The sequence below is a fragment of the Cyclopterus lumpus genome, chromosome 1 (genome assembly GCF_009769545.1).
Source record: "Cyclopterus lumpus isolate fCycLum1 chromosome 1, fCycLum1.pri, whole genome shotgun sequence".
NCBI classification, from domain to species: domain Eukaryota; kingdom Metazoa; phylum Chordata; class Actinopteri; order Perciformes; family Cyclopteridae; genus Cyclopterus; species Cyclopterus lumpus.
In genome coordinates, this window is record NC_046966.1 from 25,561,621 (window position 1) to 25,571,620 (window position 10,000).

The 10,000-nt window shown below is 49.4% G+C and overlaps 1 protein-coding gene across 1 annotated transcript in view; it reads right to left on the reverse strand.

The window, feature by feature from the left end:
* The window catches only part of LOC117730672 (voltage-dependent T-type calcium channel subunit alpha-1I-like), a 109,581-nt gene that overhangs the window by 98,874 nt on the left and 707 nt on the right, over nt 1-10,000 (reverse strand). The window contains 2 exon segments of the mRNA XM_034532539.1: nt 5,003-5,090; nt 5,093-5,135. Of these exon segments, the coding sequence (XP_034388430.1) occupies nt 5,003-5,090; nt 5,093-5,135 (131 nt within the window).

Genomic DNA, 10,000 nt, shown 5'->3' on the forward strand with positions numbered 1-10,000 from the left:
AGGAAGGTTTAGAAGCTTCTCTAGAGACCGGTACACCAGGAAGGTTTGGAAGCTTCTTTAGAGACCGGTACACCAGGAAGGTTTGGAAGCTTCTGTAGAGACCGGTACAACCAGGAAGGTTTAGAAGCTTCTGTAGAGACCGGTACACCAGGAAGGTTTAGAAGCTTCTCTAGAGACCGGTACACCAGGAAGGTCTGGAAGCTTCTGTAGAGACCGGTACACCAGGAAGGTTTAGAAGCTTCTCTAGAGACCGGTACACCAGGAAGGTTTGGAAGCTTCTGTAGGAGGACCGGTACACCAGGAAGGTTTAGAAGCTTCTCTAGAGACCGGTACACCAGGAAGGTTTGGAAGCTTCTGTAGAGACCGGTACACCAGGAAGGTTTAGAAGCTTCTCTAGAGACCGGTAGACCAGGAAGGTCTGGAAGCTTCTGTAGAGACCTGGTACACCAGGAAGGTTAGAAGCTTCTCTAGAGACCGGTAGACCAGGAAGGTCTGGAAGCTTCTGTAGAGACCGGTACACCAGGAAGGTTTAGAAGCTTCTCTAGAGACCGGTACACCAGGAAGGTTTGGAAGCTTCTTTAGAGACCGGTACACCAGGAAGGTTTAGAAGCTTCTCTAGAGACCGGTACACCAGGAAGGTCTGGAAGCTTCTGTAGAGACCGGTACACCAGGAAGGTTTAGAAGCTTCTGTAGAGACCAGTACACCAGGAAGGTTTAGAAGCTTCTGTAGAGACCGGTACACCAGGAAGGTCTGGAAGCTTCTGTAGAGACCGGTACAACCAGGAAGGTTTGGAAGCTTCTGTAGAGACCGGTACACCAGGAAGGTCTGGAAGCTTCTGTAGAGACCGGTACACCAGGAAGGTTTAGAAGCTTCTGTAGAGACCGGTACACCAGGAAGGTCTGGAAGCTTCTGTAGAGACCGGTACACCAGGAAGGTTTGGAAGCTTCTGTAGAGACCGGTACACCAGGAAGGTTTAGAAGCTTCTGTAGAGACCGGTACACCAGGAAGGTTTAGAAGCTTCTGTAGAGACCGGTAGACCAGGAAGGTTTAGAAGCTTCTCTAGAGACCGGTACACCAGGAAGGTTTAGAAGCTTCTGTAGAGACCGGTACACCAGGAAGGTTTAGAAGCTTCTGTAGAGACCGGTACACCAGGAAGGTTTGGAAGCTATATATATACACTGAATTGTACGAATAAGATGTCCTTATTATGTCAGTGTTGGAATAAATGTTAAATATTTAACTACAGAGTAGAAATGCGTGTTTGATGTTTTTTTGCATTGAATCATTATGGGATGTTTGCTGTAATTGATTGGATGGCCCTAACCAACAGAAAAATTCCACCAGCCGCCACTGATCTAAACCAAAGGAATATAAAAAAAGGTTATTTTGAGTGCAATAATAAGAATAATAAGAATATAGGAGGCTTGACAGCTGGAGTTTTGTTTATCAAAATAAAAGAACGGCTGACCAACAGGCACTTCAGCGGGGGGAGGTGGGGCTTTAAAAAAGAGCAAACTTTCTCCACACACACACGCGCACACACACACACACGCACACACACACACACACACAACACACACACACACACAACACACACACACCACTGGGACTCACCGCTGCTCCTAATCCCCTTCCTGCAGCTCGCCTACTGTTTGTGTTCGCAGCACACGAGTTCCCAGGGGGGGGCAACGTTTTTATCACACACACACACACACACGCACACACACACACACTCCCTCCTCGCCTCGCTGCATGTGGCGATTGCGAGACATGGGGGGGTTATTATTGGCATCGGGGGGGTTTGGTCCCTCAGAGACGATGCAACAGAGCAGTTTAAAGGACGACGATGGAGGGAATAAGAGGGGGGGGAGTGTGTGTGTGTGTGTGTGTGTGTGTGTGTGTGTGTGTGTGGGGGGGAGGTGGGGGGGTAGTATCTTATCCGGCTTGAGGGCTGGAGCAGTGCGCTGTGGACATTTATGGATAATGTCAAGAATCCGGTGCAGTAAAAAGTGAATGAAAAATGTTCCCCTTCCCTCGAGGGCACAAAAAGAAGAGGAGGATGAAGGGAGCGGAAAGGAGGAGGAGAGGGAGGGGGAGGCGGGGGGGGGGGGGGGGGGGGGGGGGGGGGGGGGGGGTTTAAAAATGGTGTAAAAGGCTACTGGGGGACAAAAGGGAAAAACTTAATATTTAATCGAAAAGAGATATGTAACAGAATACGTATATAAATATTAACCACAAACATTTTCTTTAAAGCAATATTTAAAATAACTATTTTAACGTGGGAGGAGAAAAGGAGAAGTGCTTAAAATGGACTTTACAATCACTTCTGATAAACGCATGAACGGAAGTAAAGGTCTTCCGGTCTTCCTTTACTTCCGTTCTCGCTGAGAGTGGATGAGGGAGGGATGAAGGAAGAGATGGATGGATTGGAGGAGTAAGGATGCATGGATGGATGGATGAAGGGAGAGAGAGAAAGAGGGTGGGAGGGATGAATTGGTGGAAGGGAGGGGAGGGGAAAGATGGCTGGATGGATGCAGAGAGAGAGAGAGATGGATGGATGGATAAATGGAAGAAAAGAGTGATGGATGGGTGTGAGGGAGGGAGGAAGAGAGGGAGGTGAGAGAGAGATGGAAGGATGGCTGGACCTGAAGGCCGTTCATCACGAGTCATGAGAAGTTTCTAGCTTCGTCAACTCAGGAAATCAACAAATAAAGTCATAAAATAATATCAATACTCTGAAACTGAATCGTGTCGCCTTCCACGACTCTGAAGTTCAGTTAATTATGAATGTTTGGAAGCATTCCAACATAAAGGAAAGTCTCTTTGCACGAGCTTCAGCCAACAGAGAGACGGATATTTACCCAGAATCCCCAGAACAACCCGTTGGTGTCACCTCCTTCAAAGGGGGTCTGTGTACTGATCGTGGGAGAATAAAACATGTCATAAAATGAAGCCACAACTTGATGGCTTCATCAATGTGTGGTAATTGCTTTTCCTCTCGTGTGCCGGCTCACGTCGCCAACGAGCTCTTGAATGAATTCCTCAGAGAACGGCGTCTACAAGGAAATTCGTATTTAGGTTTTCAACTCATTTAGTGGCAATAAAACACCCGTTTGGATTTGGTGTGTGCGGTTTGATTTGGAGTCGGCCGCTGACAACAGAAACCGACCACGTGACGGCCTTTAGCCGTGAAAGCTAAACCGCCGTTAAAATCCGTCTGCTGGTTGTGGAAAAAGCTGTCGAAAGCGATTTGTACGAGGAACGTATACGAGGCTGCGGAACATGTTTCAACCCACGGCGACGCGAAACGAGTGTCACGGGTTCAAATGATTCCTCTGAGATGCCAGTTGGTCTGTGGACTGTTATAAAAGCCTTGAGTTTGGCATTCCGGCCCGTCGCCATCTTGTTTGAGTTTTTTTTTAGCCAGTAGTGAACCAATGTTTGGACCAGAGGGCGGAGCTTGGGAAGACTTACCTTCAGCATAACGAACAATAAGTAACGGCTAACGCTAAGTAACGCTAACGCTAAGTAACAGCTAACGCTAACGGCTAACGTAAGTAACGTCTAACGAAAGTAACGTCTAACGTAAGTAACGGCTAACGCTAAGTAACGCTAAGTAACAGCTAACCCCAAGTAACGGCTAACGCTAAGTAACGGCTAATGCTAGTGCGAGCGGGCTAGCTTGGTTGGCTAGATGTATCAGAAAATTCCACGTTCTGCAATGATTTTGGGGACGCATGGCTTTGGCTAGAAAATCAATTTATTGTATTTACCATAAAAACACGTACGACCATCTCTTAGAGCAACATGCAGAGCCAAAAAGCCGGCTAGCAAAGTTGTTAATTAGTGCTAACATTAATAAAATGAAACTAGATCACGTCTTGATTGGTACATTTTAAGCGCACAGAAAAGCCTTTTTATTCATCTGATATTTTCATAAAGAATTATCCAGAAGTCACAAACATTACAAACATGGCCAAATGGTTAAATTCAGAGATTAGCTGCAGCGATACCCAGCAGACAGCTAGCGGCTAGCCACGCCCTTAATTTAGCACAAGTCCTCAATGTAGTTTAAAATGGATTAGTTCAATTCATCACCTGTGTAGGTGTTGTTGAACGGGAATATTAGCAATAGAGACAATATATATCCTTTCAAATCCCGACTTCAATAACCAAGAGTCACTCCGAGTCCTGATCAATGAAGAAGACATGAAATTATTCTTTTTTTTAAAGGCTCAACTTTCTTGCTGACAAAGCTCAAAAGAGCAAAAGAAGACGATCAAAGCGAAGACCAAAAGCAGTCGGCGCTGCTCTGCCATTTAAAAAGAGACTGTAAAGTAGTAATATAGAGGCGAACGGACGATACCACAGACCACAGAGCAGAAACCACAAAACCACAGAGCACAAACCACACTGCTGTCATAATCAATGAAACTTTGAAGGGTTGACATTCGGGTTACGTCATCTGAAAAGTTTATCTTTGATTTTACTCACAAAACGTGTATTATGAGGCTGGAAGTAGATTTTAAAAAGACTTGTTCCTCTTTATCGGTCAGTTTAAGTGAATTTCTTTCAACCGGCCGAAGGTTTTGGCTCATTATTCATGAAGTCGTAGTTATAGCATGAAGCGTGTTAACTTTATGAGGGTAATTAGCTTCTGAATTATAGTATAGTTGTGTTATCGTCCTCCATGTCCCAGCTAAACGGTGCTCGAAGGTGTAGCATCTAAATATGAATTAAAATGATACTTTTAAGTTAGTAATTCAGTAATAATAAAACGTATGAATAGGGAAACACATTAGTGGGAAATATAAAGCTTTCGTTTCCATTTAATCCGACATATGGCCTTATAGATATATTACAAATATATTAAAAATACCATATAAATATGGTGTTTATCCATTATGCTTTGATTTATAGTACAAATAATGTTCTTTGGCCGGATGAGCCGTCTCCCTCATGCGAGTCCCGACCCACCAAAGGGAACCGGGAGGTCCTCACCCTGCCATCACGATGAAGAAGTCCAGCCGGTTCCACGTGTCCCAGAGGTAGCAGTGGCGGCCGAAGATCCCCAGGGCGACCATCTTATGACCATCTCCATGGCGAAGAAGATGTAGATGAACACGTCGAAGGCCTGAGAGACAAAGAGGCAAAGAGACAAAGACACTCGCCATCAGAGGACAGACAGCGATGGACCTCAACATGCTTCACAAGAGACGAGCAAAGTGGGAAATATGTGTTTTTTGTAATTTTGGTGAAGCACTTCTAGTTTGTTTCAGGTAAAAACAAAATATTTGTGTCCATTTAAAAATAAGTTGGACACGTTTAGATATTCAACACAATTCCATATTAACAGTACGGCATCTATTGAGGTCTAAAGCATAAGTATTATATTTGACAAAGAGATCATTAAAAACAATTTACAAGCCAGAGCCAACAATGTTGAAAATCCAGATTAGAAAAAATGGTTGTTGGTGGTTTTTGTGAATCAATAAATCAAAATAAATAAATTGGTGAGCCAATTAATGCACCTATTGCTTGAGCTTTATTGCAGACATAAAGTATTTTTGACTGACGCAATCTGAAGAACATTAAGAGGCACTTGTTTCACTGGAGAATTCTCCCTGCGGATGGACCCGAATTATCGGGGTCGGGTGCTATGTAGACCGGGCGGGGCGGGCCAGGCGGGAGACCTGGGCGGGCCGATCGCCGGCGGCATAGACTAGATCTAGGGACGTGGAACGTCACCCTCACTAGCGGGGAAAGAGCCGGAGCTGGTGCAGGAGGTGGAGCGGTACCAGCTAGATATAGTTGGGCTCACCTCCACGCACAGCATGGGCTCTGGAACCAAGCTCCTGGAGAAGGGTCGGACTTTGTCCTTTCTGGAGTTGCCCAGGGTGAGAGGCGCCGGGCCCCTGAGATGCAGAAAGCTCTGGACATTGTTGGGCTGTCTTGGTTGACACGCCTTTTCAGTGTCGCATGGGGGTCGGGAACAGTGCCCATGGACTGGCAGACCGGGGTGGTGGTTCCCATCTTCAAGAAGGGGGACCGGAGAGTGTGCTCGAACTATCGTGGTATCACACTGCTCAGCCTCCCGGGAAAAAGCTTATGCCAGGGTGCTGGAGAGGAGGCTCCGACCCGCTTGTCGAACCTCAGATTCAGGACGAACAGTGCGGATTCCGTCCCGGTCGTGGAACAGTGGGACCAGCTCTTTACCCTCGCAAGATTACGGAGGGGTCCTGGGAGTTTGCCCAACCAGTTTACATGTGCTTTGTAGACCTGGAGAAGGCTTTCGACCGGGTCCCTCGGGGGTTTTTGTGGGGGGTGCTGCGGGAGTATGGGGTGCCGGACCCGTTGGCACGGGCCATCCGGTCTCTGTACGCCTGCAGTAGGAGCAGTGTTCGTCTCCTCGGTAGTAAGTCAGACACGTTCCCGGTGGGTGTTGGCCTCCGCCAGGGCTGCCCTTTATCACTGGTCCTGTTCGTGACCTTCACGGACAGGATATCTAGGCGCAGACAGGGGGCGGAGAGGATCCGGTTCGGGAGTCTCGGGATCGCCTCTCTGCTGTTTGCGGATGATGTGGTCCTGTTTGCCTCCTCGGACCGTGACCTCCAGCATTTACTGGGGGCGTTTTGCAGCCGAGGTGCGAAGCGGCAGGGATGAGAGTTAGCACCTCCAAATCTGAGCGATGGTGCTCTGCCGGAAACCGGCGGATTGCTCCCTCCATGTGGGGGCAAACTGCCTACCCCAAGCGAAGGAGTTCAAGTATCTCGGGGTCTTGTTCACGAGTGAGGGTAAGGTGGAGCGGGAGGGTCGACAGGCGATCGGTGCGGCTGCAGCAGTAAAACAGGGCGCTGTAGCCGGTCCGTCTTAGTGAAGAGGGAGCTGAGCCGGAAGGCAAAGCTCTCCATTTACTGGTCGGTCTACGTTCCAACCCTCACCTATGGTCACGAACTCTGGGTCGTGACCCAAGAACGAGTCTGGGATGCAAGCGGCCTGAAATGAGCTTCCTCCGTAGGGGTGGCCGGGCTCAGCCTTAGAGATAGGGTAAGGAGCTCAGGACATCAGGGGGGAGCTCGGAGTCGAGTCGCTGCTCCTTCGTGGTCCAAAGGAGTCAAGCTGAGGTGGTTCATCTAGTCAGGATGCCTCCTGGACTCCCTCCATTAGAGGTTTTCCGGGCACGTCCAACTGGGTAGGAGCCCGGGGGAAGACCGAGACACCTGGAGGGATTATATCTCCCGGCTGGCCTTGGAACGCCTCGGGATCCCCCAGAATGAGCTGGAAAGTGTTGCGGGTGAGAGGGAAGCCTGGGTCGGCCCTGCTGAACACTGCTTGCCAACCGCGACCCGACCCCGGATAAGAGCTGATAATGGATGGATGGATGTTTCACTTCTTTCAGACCATTTTATGATCGCCAATCGCAGCGGAACAAACAAGCTCCTACCATCCTCTCCTCTCTCCTCCTCCCTCCTCTCTCCTCCTCCTCCTCCTCCCTCCTCTCTCCTCCCTCCTCCTCTTCCTCCCTCCTCCTCTCTCCTCCCTCCTCTTCCTCCCTCCTCCTCCTCCTCTCTCATCCTTCTCCTTCCCTCCTCTCTCTCCTCCTCTCTCCTCTCTCCTCGCTCCTCCTCCTCCTCCTCTCTGCTCCTCCCTCCTCCTCCTCCTCCTCCTCTCTCCTCCTCCCTCCTCCTCTCTCCTCCTCCCTCCTTCTCTCTCCTCCTCTCTCCTCCCTCCTCCTCCTCCCTCATCTCTCCTCCTCCCTCCTCCTCCTCCCTCCTCTCTCCCTCCTCCTCCTCCCCTCCTCTCTCCTCCTCCCTCCCCCTCTCTCCTCTCTCCTCCTCCCTCCTTCTCTCTCCTCCTCCCTCCTCTCTCCTCCTCCCTCCTCCTCTCTCCTCCCTCCGAACCTTCTCTCTATTAAATTTGTACCCCAGTCCAGCAGTTTGCCCTAAACAACTGTGTGATGGAGAATAATTAGTTTGTACAGTAATCAGAGAAAAGCCCCACATTGACCCCCCCCCCCCCCCCCCCCCCTCCCCCCTCAATTCAGCTTTAATCAAGCATCTAAATAAAAGAAGAGAGTGAAGCGTGTCATTGTGAGCAGAGCTGCTGTTCTCCTGTTTAAGGGGAATAGAGAGGAGCTGGTTAGGGAGGAGCTGATTAGGGAGGAGCTAATTAGGGAGGAGCTGGTTAGAGAGGAGCTGGTTAGGGAGGAGCTGATTAGGGAGGAGCTAATTAGGGAGGAGCTGGTTAGGGAGGAGCTGATTAGGGAGGAGCTGGTTAGGGAGGAGCTGATTAGGGAGGAGCTGATTAGGGAGGAGCTGGTTACGGAGGAGTTGATTAGGGAGGAGTTGATTAGGGAGGAGCTGATTAGGGAGGAGCTGGTTAGGGAGGAGCTGATTAGGGAGGAGCTGGTTAGAGAGGAGCTGATTAGGGAGGAGTTGATTAGGGAGGAGCTAATTAGGGAGGAGCTGGTTAGGGAGGAGCTGATTAGGGAGGAGCTGGTTACGGAGGAGTTGATTAGGGAGGAGTTGATTAGGGAGGAGCTGATTAGGGAGGAGCTGATTAGGGAGGAGCTGATTAGGGAGGAGTTGATTAGGGAGGAGCTGGTTACGGAGGAGTTGATTAGGGAGGAGTTGATTAGGGAGGAGCTGGTTAGGGAGGAGTTGATTAGGGAGGAGCTGGTTACGGAGGAGTTGATTAGGGAGGAGTTGATTAGGGAGGAGCTGGTTAGGGAGGAGCTGATTAGGGAGGAGCTGATTAGGGAGGAGCTGGTTAGGGAGGAACTGATTAGGGAGGAGCTGATTAGGGAGGAGCTGATTAGGGAGGAGCTGGTTAGGGAGGAGCTGGTTAGGGAGGAGTTGGTTAGGGAGGAGCTGGTTAGGGAGGAACTGATTAGGGAGGAGCTGGTTAGGGAGGAGCTTATTAGGGAGGAGCTGGTTAGGGAGGAGCAGGTTAGGGAGGAGCTTATTAGGGAGGAGCTTATTAGGGAAGAGCTGGTTAGGGAGGAGCTTAGTCGGGAGGAGCTGGTTGTCAGAGGGTGAAGGTGCTGCAGGCAACGCCACCCGAACCCCAAACCGAATCCTCGTTTTGTTTCCCTTTCTCGAGGTGCACAACCGTTTGTTAACTTGACCTTTGACCTTTGCCCTTTGTCAGACTGGAGGACGGACGCGACGCTGCCTCCTAAAGTGTCACCACAGCTCTTACCTAAACCTCTCTTTGACATCACTATACTTCTGTTTCATCCATCTCTCTCTCTCTTCCCTGTTTGGATACTCCCCTTTCATCTGTCTCTTAGCATGCTTTAGCTCAATCTTAGCACGCTTTAGCCCAATCATAGCACGCTTTAGCCCCTTTAGCCCAATCTTAGCACGCTTTAGCCCAATCTTAGCACGCTTTAGTGCAATCATAGCATGCTTTAGCCCAATCATAGCACGCTTTAGCCCCTTTAGCCCAATCTTAGCACGCTTTAGTGCAATCATAGCATGCTTTAGCCCAATCATAGCATGTTTTAGCCCCTTTAGCCCAATCATAGCACGCTTTAGCCCCTTTAGCCCAATCATAGCACGCTTTAGCCCAATCTTAGCACGCTTTAGCCCGATCTTAGCACGCTAACATGCTCACAATGCTAATTCGTGCTGAGTCAATGCACGGCCACTAAAAGTGACATTACGGAAAGAACCCGATGCCAAACGTTTCTCGTGGAGGTGAATCGTTACACGTCAGCGCCGGAGGCGTTGGGAGAGGATGAAGCGCCCACGGTGAAACTTGTGTTGTTTCGGTCGGCGCTGACTTGAGGATCTTTTGTCCCTGATCCACTCCGAGCGCTGACTCGCCGTGTGAATAACCAGCGGAGCTTCCAGAGGGTCTTCAGAGGGTCTTCAGACATCTTAGGAGCTTTACAGATTATTGAGCTGCTGAAGCCAGTGAAACGGGTTTTCTAAAAGAGGAGAGTATCGAGCGTGACGCCGCAGGGCACTAAATCCATTCAGATATTGAAAAGGC